The sequence below is a fragment of the Mus pahari genome, chromosome 11, assembly GCF_900095145.1.
Source record: "Mus pahari chromosome 11, PAHARI_EIJ_v1.1, whole genome shotgun sequence".
Classification (NCBI taxonomy): domain Eukaryota; kingdom Metazoa; phylum Chordata; class Mammalia; order Rodentia; family Muridae; genus Mus; species Mus pahari.
In genome coordinates this window covers 73,001,181-73,013,815 of record NC_034600.1, presented here as the reverse complement: position 1 = coordinate 73,013,815, position 12,635 = coordinate 73,001,181, and the positions used below count along the sequence as shown (strand labels likewise).

At 39.3% G+C, this 12,635-nt stretch overlaps 1 protein-coding gene across 1 annotated transcript in view; it reads right to left on the bottom strand.

Annotated features, from left to right (window-relative positions):
* The window catches only part of Dnah5 (dynein axonemal heavy chain 5), a 235,205-nt gene that overhangs the window by 82,061 nt on the left and 140,509 nt on the right, over nucleotides 1–12,635 (bottom strand). Inside the window, exons 48-50 of the mRNA XM_021208310.1 lie at nucleotides 3,437–3,559; nucleotides 2,565–2,778; nucleotides 954–1,177 (exon numbers count right to left, since the gene is read on the bottom strand). Of these exons, the coding sequence (XP_021063969.1) occupies nucleotides 954–1,177; nucleotides 2,565–2,778; nucleotides 3,437–3,559 (561 nt within the window). The remainder of the gene's footprint in view (nucleotides 1–953; nucleotides 1,178–2,564; nucleotides 2,779–3,436; nucleotides 3,560–12,635) is intronic.

The following is a 12,635-nucleotide window of genomic DNA, read 5'->3' as shown; positions in this document are numbered from 1 at the left end:
CCCTTGGTCTTGCAAACTTTGTATGCCCCATACAGGGGAACGCCAGGGCCAAGAAATGGGTGTGGGTGGGTAGGGGAGCGGGGGGGGGAATTTGGGAACATTAGGGATAGCATTTGAAATGTAAATGAAGAAAATAATAAAATAATTTTTAAAAAGGTGGAGTTTAAAGTATGAAGACTATTATGCAATAAAACCACTCATAATTGTGCCTACTACTTTTTGAAGAAAAGTGGATATTAATGAAAAAAAATTTTCTATTCTAGCCTGTGATTAATAGCAACTGTCACCTTGATAGAATCTGGGGTCGTCCAGAACACAAGCCCATGCCTGTGCTGAATCATCTAGATTTGGTTAGTAGAAGTGGGAAGACCTACCTTAACTACAGATTATACTATTCCTTGGGCAGAGGTCCTAGACTGACAAAGAAGGTCACTGAGTATCAGCATTCACTGCTGACTGCTTCCTGGCTATGGATACAATGTAACCTCCAGCATTCATTACTGTCTGCTTCCTATCTATGGATACAATGTAACCTCCAGCATTCACTGCTGTCTGCTTCCTGACTATGGATACAATGTAACCAGCAGCCTCACACTCTGCCCCAGTGCCTTCCTCAACTAGAATAGTCTGTACCTTACCAGAAAGAGCCAAAATAAATCCTTTCTCCTTTAAATTGCTCATATTGGGATATTTTACCAAGAAAATAGGAAAAGATACTAATACATACCCTTAGATAATAATTGTATCTATTACTTCTTTAAATATAAATTACTTTAATTGAAATTATAGTTCAAATTTTCTAATGTAATATTTAGTTTTTCTCTCATTGATGTTACCCAGACACAGATGAGAGTATGTAAGAAGATCCAATTTTTTTCAGACTTCACATAAAAATCAAATTTAGGATAAGAAAATAGCAATATGAATTGTTTTATATCTTAAGTATCACGTACGTCTGTGTCTTTGACGACCTCTGAAGTGATGTTCAGCATGCCCTGCCAGATCCTGGAGAGATCTCGAAGGTTAAACACATAGTGGAATTTTGCAGGCGTTGGGAGCATCTTCAGTTTGGTCATCTGCCACAGGCGACGTGTCAGAGGTACCAGCTTTATCACAGCATCTTGAACTTCCTCAGAGAAGCCCCTTTGGGCACAGTAGTAGCCTGCCCCGATCACACCTGGGAAGAGAGAGGATAACCACAATCTGACTAATCGCTGCACTCAGTTCTGAGGAAAAGCATGAAAATGAAGAATTTGCACAAATGTACTGATATATTTTCACAGATGGCCATGCAATAAGACAACCATATCAATTAATGGTCTGTTAATGCTTCAAATACTCAAAAACTAGTGATAGGTTTAAGTAAGTCAGCATCCAATATGTCAGAGTGTTATTTTAAAAGTACTGTCAAGGGGCTGGAGAAAAACTTCTCTGTGGTAAAACATTTGCCTAATGTGTGCAAAGCTCTAGATTCTATCCCAATAGGGTCTGATGATGATGATGATGATGATGATGATGATGATGATGATGATGATAGTGATGATGGTGATAATGATGGAAGCAAATACTACTGAAAATTCTGAATACACTAATTTAATATTATTCAATGAGTAACAGTGATAAATATATAAAATTGACATAAAAAGTTAAGATGTTTTTGTCCTCTATGGTTTCCTCTTATTTTTGTTGACTTCCCATGCATTGCAAAATAATTTTCCTTATGCATAACATTTTCCAGGCATCAAAGAATAGTTAGACATGGTAGAAGTCATCCCCTCTCATCGACTTTACTTTCCCCAAATTTAGATAATTCAAATGTCATTTGGTCTCCAAACCTTCCCACTGCTGTGACTGAAGGCAGAGTGCTGTCACACTCTCCAAGCCTGGGGTGACAAGATGACATTTTATCCTGCCAGAAATTAATTAGGGTAATCCTAATGAGTTTTGTGTCAGTTGCAGTTTCAGAAATTATAAATTAATACCTAACAGAGAGTTGTTCATAACTTCAGACTCTTTTTTAAGGAAAGAATAATTCCAAAACCAGTAACAATATATTTCATTGCTCAAGTAAATATACTTGGTTATATATTGAGCTAGTAGCTCTTCACTTAAATTTTATCTGGAGTGCTACATATTTAATCCCTGAGTAATTGTTTAAAATTCTGTTGAGTACCCTGGTGGTCAGGTGAGAGTCATATTTGGTAAGACTATTAGGCACCTGTTCTTAACAAAGGAGTATATAGATTGCCCATGTGAAAACCAGCTCATGCATGTGTCATGTATAACTTTTTTCCATGAAAAGCTGGTAAGTTACTTAAATGAAAGTAATAATAATAATAATAATAATAATAATAATAATAATAATAATAATCAACAAAGCAGAAAACATGGAGTAAGGCTTCTACCTCCATAAATATCTATAATTAATCACTATAGGAAACAAAGTAAAACAGGCATAAGGATGCAAACCAAGAGCTTCTCACACTCCGTGGTGCCCTCTGGGTACACTTGCTGAGAGCAGATATCACATCCCTCTTTCCCCTGCCAACTAACAACCATTTTACCAAAGATCTTGTCCATGGAAGCATCTGAAGGCAAGGTACAGTTGAATATGGAGAACTGTCTCTTCAAGCGCTGTGGTATGTCATTGCGTCCACCCCCAGGATGGATCATGGCTGCCAAGAACTGGATGTCCACAATGCTAGTGAACTCTCCAGGCTTCTCCAGGTTATAGAATCCATTTTGTTCCATCAGCTGTCGGACAATCTCATTAGTAACCTAAGAGAAATAACTTTTAGAATTAAAATACCATTCCTTAGACTAAAGAAAGGCTCAGTAGTTAGAGTGCACGTAGCTAAGGCACGAAGACTTGTTTAGATTCCCCAGAGGCTACATAAGAGACAGGTGTGGTTATGTACACCTCAGATCTGGGATTGGGGCAGTGACAAGTAGTGACCACTCTACCAAAATGGTAAGGACCAGGATCAGAGAGACCTGTCTCCAGGAAGGTGGAGGGTGGTGGAGAAAGCCACCTAATGATAACCTCTGGCCTCACGAGTACAGAAAGACAAGAGAGGACAGATGAACAGACAGACAGACATATTACTAGAACATAATTCCTTAAGCTTTTCTACAGAACAGAGTTTGTTGTAACTCAGAAATTGCATGCTGAAAAAAAAAAAAAATATATATATATATATATATATATATATATATATATATATATATGTTTTCAGCATGCAACATATATATATATACATATATACATATACATNTATATATGTTTTCAGCATGCAACATATATATATATATATATATATATATATATATATATATATATATATATATATATATATATATATATATAAATGTACTCATCAAAGAATAAATAAGTCACAAATTAGCAAAATAGAAATGTACAGTGAAATTGATATACCTGATCACCCCATTCGTTGATTACAGGCATATTTAAATCATCAATAAAGACGGCCATCTTCTTCCCTGCAGGAGGACCATATGTTGTGCCCATGCGTTTATCCACGTAACTCTCTATTGTCCTCTGTTAAGCAAGAACAGCAACAGAAACTTCTGAAAGCTTCCTAGGACGCGATCAACTACCACAGACAGACAATAGACTTGATCAACTACCACAAACAGACAATAAACAAACGAGAACCTTCAAATGACAGCAGCTATTTACTTATCAAAAGCCAAAATGCCCTCCTTAATTTGGGGAAGCTATCTAGTTCCTAAATTGTTTTGTATAATATTTACAGGCTTTAAGAATCTGATTTCATTTACCATTTAATAAAGTTCCCATCATTGTCAAGTCTACTCAGAATCTACTCAGGTGATGCTTTTCTCCTGATAGACTAGGATTTCATGCCATTTCCTGGTGCCTATACCAACGACTCCTATCCTCAGTCCTGTAGAAGTTTTTATCACAATCAGAGATATTGTTAAATGGGGATATTGATTGGGCTCATGAGCTGTACAACCTACCTTTGACTGAAGGCTGCTACAGACCCTGTTGTTTCCAGTATCCCCTGTGATTCGGATCCCCTGCTGTGGGGCCCCATAGCTGTACCAACAATGAGTCTTTCCTATTCCCCAATACAGCAAGAAGAACAAAACCCACTGTCTCCTCTCACTCAACACTCCTCAATGGTGGCAGGAGAGGCCATGCTGTGCTCTACTTATCCAAGACAATGTGGAAAAGAACAGTGAACTTACTAAAAGGGCACTTTGATGGAGTGAGGAGAGGGTACAAGAAAACTCAAACTCATTTTTTTTATTTGTTCTTTGAGAATTTTGTACAGTATATTTTTATCATATTCTTTCCTACCCCCCCCCAGCTCCTTCCAGATCCCTCTCTATCCTCACAACCTTGCATTCTTTCTCTTTCTTAAAAGGAATCTCAGACTCATGACACTGGCGATACATTTGTTCCCATGGCTGTTCACAGTTGCTTAGAAATAAACCATCAAACTACTTAGTTTTGGTCGGTCTTTGCCTTTACTTAGGTCTCTACAGGAAACAAACTGCAGTGAAAATCATTTGCGTTTTTCAGTCTTAGCTTATTTTGTATTGCTATTAATATTAACCAACTTCACTTAAGTTAAAATAAATGTATAGACCAGGTAACTGGAATTTAGCATACAAGAACAAACAAGGAATTCTAAGATCTCCAACTCTACAAGCTCAGAGTTCTATTGTACAACTGTACATTACTACAATTGTAGGATCTATCCATGCATGCTGTTAAATTATGTTAGAAGTGCTGAATACATGCACAGGAAGTAAAGGCACACTGAAATAAAACTGAATTCTTCTATCCAAAAATGATTTCTTACAACTCCTATCTGAAAGTATTTTCTTGCAATGTGTAAAGGGTAAACCAGTTAAAATTATTTTTATAACCAATATGTAACTCTAAAGTGTACTATAATATAAGGAAATGGCTATATATTTGCCTCCAGAAATCTTCAAAGTAATTGCAAATTGTAAGATTCCATCATCATTTCAATAAGCAATAGAGAGAGAGATGTGAAAATGTTTTCATCATTTTCAATAGAAATACATGTAAACATATCACAACTCATCCAATTATAAAACAAATCTCCCATGGAAATTATATAATAGAAAAGAGAGTGTCATATTCCCCTGACACAAAAGCATGCTGTTTAATGTACTGGTTTAAATTTAGCTCTGATTTTCAATGAATTTAAATGCATAAGCCAATTAATAACCTCCCGACAACCCCCTATGGCAAACCGGAGTCCTCCCATCATCCCACGTCTATTAGTAAGAACTCTTTGTCATGTGAAAATTTTATGTTTTCTAGGATCTTCCAAGGCTAAAAGTCCATAGGTGGGATAATTAGAATAATTCTGAGGAAGTCCCATGGGCATACACTTTCTTCCTCATCACTCTGACCCTGATTTCTTTTCAGTGGTGGGAAATGATAAATATATTACATATCATAAAATGGCTATGCTGGCAAAAGCAAAAAGAAAGAGGGAATGAATGGGACAGTTTGTAAATGCGGAGCTATTTTATTAACTATATAATTTTCTAAAATGAATTTGCAAGTTAGAAAAGGTTGATGCCAAACTGATATCAACAACTAACTAGATGTCTGTGGAGGAAGCCCAGTGGCTAGATGCTTGCCATGCTAGCAATGGGGATCTGAGTTTGGAGACACATGCTTGGAATCTGTTCTGAAGGCAGAGGGAAAGGCAGGTGCCTGGTGGCCAGCCTTTCTCATTTGGTGAACTGCAGATCTGTGAGGTACCCTGTTTCAACAGCAAATGTTGTCTTCTAACTTCCACATACAGGCCACATGGATGCACATATGACTCCTCACACACGTGCACCTGAACACACATGCAAATGCAAACAGATAAAGAAATAACTTCACTTCCCCACTTAGGTGCCCCACAGCATCACAAATATCAATACATGCAGCTACAACTCCAAACAGGTATTCTAACATTTAGTTACCATCTCTTTCTTACTCTAGAATGAAATATCTAGAGCATATATCTTATCTATATTATTCTTCATTGTACCTTTAGTATCTAGAAAATAACTTGAGACCATATACATTTGATATATTAGTAAAAAAAAATATAGGAGTCCAAGAGTCATGGTTTGATATTTCCCATTTTCCTTCAACATCCATTAAACTGACTATAAATTTTTGTCTAACCAAGATGACATCCATGTGTTCTATTTCGTTCTCATTTCTGCATCCTGGCCCAGTCCTACCTCCCTCTTGAATAGTTACAATCAGATATCTCTTACAAAGTCATTCACTTCTTCCATCTTGCTCTCTGCTCTGTGGTCAGGATAGTCTTTCTACAGGGAGATATAACTCTGCCCACTACTCCACAGGCTTCCCATGAGCGACCTACAAGGAGTTGCATGATGCTAGCTGCTTACCCTAGAAAATCCTCCTCGGTCCCTGAACTTATCCACAGATGGTAATAAAACATGCATGATGGAATGATGCTCATTCTACAGGCTAGTTGATTATGTTCATGGTGGAAAACGTGTTGACATACTCCTGGAAATATAACCCAAGACATCTCCCAAGATGTGCCCTAGCCAGCATGCCTTGTAGACTAATGATTTTCTGAAAGTGCTACTTTCTCCACCCTAGCCAGTGATTTAAAAAAACATCTTAAATCTTTAGCAGAAGACTGAATGCTTCTTTAATAATCCATACAACTTTACTCTGAAATTAGAGGTTATATAGTCACCATGATCTCACCAATCTATAGACCCTTTACAAAATTCTGACTTCACTGTCTGTCTATGCCATACAGACATAGGAAATCAACATTGCTTCCAGGCATAGCCATGACTTTTGAGTAGTTAAAAACTAGATGGCTAGAAAATCAAGTGAGCTTAGGAATGGAATGAGGAAATCTCTCAGTCTTCCATCTAAGATATGAGACCTAAAGCCCAGTTCAGCTTTCTGAATAAACTTCTCAGTAGGTAATTCAGTCTTTGTAGTTCCTAAATGTCATGAAAGGCAAATGCTAACTCCTCTCATACACAGACACAAAATGATTCTTCCATTATATTCATCTGCATACATTTTTCTGAAGTAAACATACTTCTATCCTCTATGGTTTACAGTCCTCATATTGTATCATAAAGCAGTATTTATCACATCGGCTAACCGGTATTGTAGATGTGTCTATTTCTCTAACAACAACAACAACAAAGGAAGAAACTAATGTGGGGGCGTGGCTCTGCTACATCAAAGGATTTTTAACTGATAGTTCTAGAAATAGCCTTTCCTGCACACAACTGTTTCTATGAAGGAGGCACAGTGTAAATCTGAATAATTTGCAAAGCTTTACATAAGGGCTCTCATGGGCTCACAGACATAAAAGAGAAGGTTAGATGACTGCTTCTCTCACTAGCTCTGTGGCTTCCTCTCTCTCTTACTGTGTCTCAGTCACAGCCCAGAATCAGTATAAACACAACCTATAGAGAATTAAACATGTGATACATGAAATGGGAATTAAATCTTAAAGTCATTGTAAAATTATACAGGTGTTTTTACTATATCAATGGGAGTGCCATTCATGCCATTAAGTCTTTTCATAAATATCATACACAATTAAATTGAAACATAAATCTACTTGACTTTACATTTCCATCTATGTATGGCATATAACTAAAATATAAAAATTGAGAGGTTTTGCTCTTTATTTAAAATCATACAGCCCAAGTAATAGAATCTTCCACTTTATTGTAAATTATTGAAAACACTCTTACATTAGTAAAGTTTAAAAAGTCAACCAGGGTTACACAGCAAGACCCTGATCCAAAAAAAAAAAAAAAAAAAAGCAGAGAAAAAAAAACAAACAAAAATAAGATTTAAAAAAAGGAAGGGAGATAAGGGAGATAGAATAGACAGACAGACTCAGACAAACGGACATATATGCAATGGTCCATGGTGGGTGGGAGATGTTAAAATGTAAAACATGATGCTAGAACCGACACAGAAATGTAAAAGATACCCAACTAACGGTTAACAATAAAATAAACACATTATTGATAAATCAGTTGTGAGTGTTAGGATGAGTGATGAAAGTCCATGGGCAGCAGATAATCCCAAACCTGGCCTTCAGTTTACACTTTGCTGCCAACCAATGAAGAATTAGTATAAGAGTACTTCAGCACTGGTTGGTTCATGTTGCTGTTCCTCCTATAGGGCTGCAAACCCCTTCAGCTCCTTGGGTACTTTCTCTAGCTCCTTCACTGGGGACCCTGTGCTCTGTCCAATGGATGGCTGTGAGCATCCACTTCTGTATTTGTCAGGCACTGGCAGAGCCTCTGGGGGTGGGGGGTGGGGCAGCTATATCAGCAAGCTCTTGTTAGCATCCACAATAATATCTGGGTTTGGTAACTGTATATGGGATGGATCCCCAGGTGGGGCAGTCTCTGGATGCTCACTCCTTCAGTCTCTGCTCCACGCTTGGTCTCTGACGGGTATACCTCCCACAGGTATTTTGTTCCCCCTTCTAAAAAGAACCACACTTTGGTCTGAGCTCATGTGGTCTGTGAATTATATCTTGGGTATCCCAAGCTTCTGGGCTAATATCCACTTATCAGTGAGTGCAAAACATGTGTGCACATGGAGGGACCCACAGCTCCAGCCGCATATGTAGCAGAGGATGGTTTTGTCAGCCATCAATGGGAGGAGAGGCCCTTGGTGAAGGCCCGGTGCCCCAGTGTAGGGGACTGCCAGGACAGGAAAGTGGGATTGGGTAGGTTGGTGAGCAGGGGAGTAGGGGTGGAATAGGTCGTTTTTCAGATGGGAAGTGAGGAAAGGGGATAACATTTGAAATGTAAATAAATATCTAATAAAAAAATTTAAAACAAAGTGTTCCAGCACATGACCTGGTGTTCAGCTTATGCTTTGCTGCCAACCAATGAACAGTGAGTATCAGAGTGTTTCAGCACGTGAGAGGAGTCTCCGCCGGAAACTAGTATCACGCTGCTCTGAGAAGCCAAAAGAGTTCTCTTGACAGGAGAGAAGACAGCAGGAAGCTGAGGTAAGTCTGAAGGGGCTTGAAGGACCCAGCTCCGTGATCACCCAAGCAACCCACGCATCCATGGCCTACACATGCGGTTCTGATGCCTGAAACGACATAAGATGTGCTTCCCGGCTTCATGATTCCCGTTTTTTAAAGTTAAAAATTATGTATATAAGATAACTGTTATATTCAAAAGGCATTAAGACAGCTTTTTATTATTATTATTATTTTCTTTATTTACATTTCAAATGCTATCCCGAAAGTTCCCTATACCCCCCGCCCCTGCTCCCCTACCCACCCACTCCCACTACTTGGCCCAGGCCTTCCCTTGTGCTGGAAGACAGCTTTTAAAAGAGCTCAATTTTTTAGAATTCCTCATAATTTTCATTTTTGTCTTTTTAAATTATGTAAATCACAAAGATATGAATCAATAATTTTCAGAAATAGAAAAAACAAAATAGCACTAGGAAATGGGTCATTTGTCTACTGAAAAAAATAATAAATTCTCTTGGCTAAAATGTAATTTGGACTGAGTATAAATTTTTTATCCAACTAGATACCTTGGATAGCCTTAGGAGGCATGATTAATTATTAATAAGACATAGTGTCCCAAGCAGGGAGGAACATATGATTTCCCACTGATACAAGATGCTGAAACAGCCAGAAACATCGTGAAACCACCCAGCACAAGCAATGTTCTCAGACTGACTGTGCGCTCTCAGGGTAGCACACAAGATGTGGGCACTATCTTTCTCCTCTACAGCTTCAATTTGCTTGGTTGGGATCCACATAAGTGGAAGGACTAAGAGACAAAAGCCCTCTGCACCATCAACTCCGTTTAGCAAGAATGACTGGAAATTATAGTGAGAAAGTTAATTACAGGAGTTTGGCTAATTGAAAGCTTTCTCAAACTAATGAGGCTGGCTTGATAGGCAGCAGTGATGCTCAGCAGTCAAGCCAGCCCTGGCACGAACCAGGGGAGGCAATGCTGTGGCATTTCTTGGCAGGAGAAGAAACAGTGATGTAATAAAATACCAACAAAGGACAGGAGGAGGCTTCCTGCCCTTGAACACTGAGAACCTAGAAGTCCCGGTGGATACCTGCCACACCTCTCTATCCATCTCTAACAGTGACACCCCATTCATTGAAAGCCAAGGATGTACTAAAGTCTCAAGAACAGTGACTAGGCAGATCACTACCCTATGTGGTAGATAAATCACACTTATACTTTTTGAAATGTTCACTCTCAAATGAGGCTATAATTATTACCCTTAAAGAGAGCTATCTTTCTAAAGTAAAATTGGTGATACTCCTTTTAAATATGATGCAGTATCAGTAACATATGTGTGTGGCGGTAGTATGTGTATTTATGTGTAAGTGTGTGCATGTGCAAATTATGTATATGCATGTGTATGTGTACATGTGTGTATGTGTCTGTGTCTTGTGTCTATATATCTGTTTGTGTGGAGAAATAAATGTATAAAAATATTTTCATTACCAGCCTAGGAAAATTTAATATTCTATCACACACACACACACACACACACACACACACACACACACACACACAGTTTGGGGTTGACATTTCATCTGGATTTCCATGCCAAGACACTGTATAGACTGCATTTATTTATCAGAGCGTTAGCCAGTATTGGAAATCTCATCCCCAGCACAGGACTATAATGAAGTTGACAGTCTTATTTAGAAGCCGAATCAATGGTCTTAGTGTATTGGCTCTGATGACGCTGATTAAATTAAGCAATAAGAAGTCATGAATTATCCACGCCCTCAACAATTTTCATTGAGCTGATATTTTGATTCCAATAAGCAAAGGACAGCAAAGTTCATCAGAAGCAAAGTTTTATGAGCTTCTTTTTCAATAAATATTTGCCTTCCAATTACAATTTTTGATGAGCATCATTTTCAAATTTGATTAATATTCTAATAGAAACATTAATTTTCTTTTCAAATAATTGAGGCATAGACTGGAACCATAAAGAATTTCTTCCCTGGGGCCTGGGTGGAAGTGGAGATGGGGAGGAGAAAGGGGAAACAGGATCAGGTATGTGGGGACAGAAAAGAAGCCCAGAGAGCCAGGAGAATGAATGGAAATACGCGGACTCCAGAGAGCTTGGGCGGGGGAGAGGGGGCTCTAGAAAATACCAGAGATCTGGGAGGTGTGGGAATCTCAGGACTCAATGGAAGTGACCTTAGCCAAAATGCCCAACAATGGCGAGAGGGAACTCGAAGGGTCCACCTCCAGTAGGTAGGGCCTCAAGTGGAGGAATGGGATTACTAACCCACAGTCAAAATTTCTGACCTAGAATTGTTCCTGTCTACAAGAACTGCAGGGGCAAAAACAGAGAAGCTACTGAAGACAAGAATCTAACGTGGTTGTCCTCCGAGAGGCCCTACCAGCAGCTGACTGAGACGGACACAGATACTCACACCCAACCACTGGACTGAAGTCAGGAATCCACATGGTTGAATTAGGGGAAGGCTTGAAGAAGCTGAAGGGGAGGGTGACCCCAATAGGAAGATCCCATAGGAAAACCAGCAGTCTCAACTAACCCAGAACCCAGGGAGCTCCCAGAGATTGAGCCACCAGCCAGGCAGCATACACAGCTGGTTCAAACCCACATACACCCCACCTCCTGCACATATATATCAGAGGACAGCCTGGTCTGGCCTCAGTGGGAAAAGATGTGCCTAATCCTCCAGAGACTTGAGGCCCCAGGGAAGTGGGAGGCCTGGGGTGTGTGTGGGGGGGGGGATTAGAATATCCTCTCAGAGGCAAGGGGCAGGAGTAGTGGGATGAGGAACTGGGGGAAGGGCTGGGAGGCAATGGCTGGAATGTAAATAAATAAAAGAAATTAAAGGGGAAAAAAAGAACTTCATCCCCATAATTCCCTGCCCAGACACCATAGACTATCAAACAAAAAGCTGGGTGACAGGTGTTACTGGTTGAGGGTCAGTGGGGTTCTCATCTACCACCAAACGTTACAAGCTAATGACATTGATTGGGATTGCCCTCCATAACTTAAGGGTGCATCTGATTCCTGGAAGCACAACTTGAGTTACCTGATATGAGGGAATCAAACTAGTCCCAACCTATTAGCTTCACCCTTCCCGACTGGCTTTAATAGTGCTGGAAGGCAGTGTGAATGCTACCATAAGGAAAAAAAGATAGTGGATGGTCTCACCCAGAGGTGAACCTTGTGAGCTACATCGATGACTGGCTTGGAAATGCAGACACTAGTGGCATCAATATTATGGAAATAACCAAACACTTTCTGGTTGAATGTTAGGCCTGCCTCACAAGACAGAATTCATGCCCAGAGTACTGTTAATTAAACCAAGAACCTGGGGCTGAGTAAGCCATGGGTCCTAGAGGAGAAGCTAATACTAACATTCTGTTAAATGGACATAGAATTAAACTGACTCCTAAATGCTTATCTCTAAACCATAGATTAGAGCAGTTCATAGCGCTTATCTGAGAAGGTTCTTTCCGAAGTACATAGTAATTAATACTCAGACTTCTCTCTCTCTCTCTCTCTCTCTCTCTCTCTCTCTCTC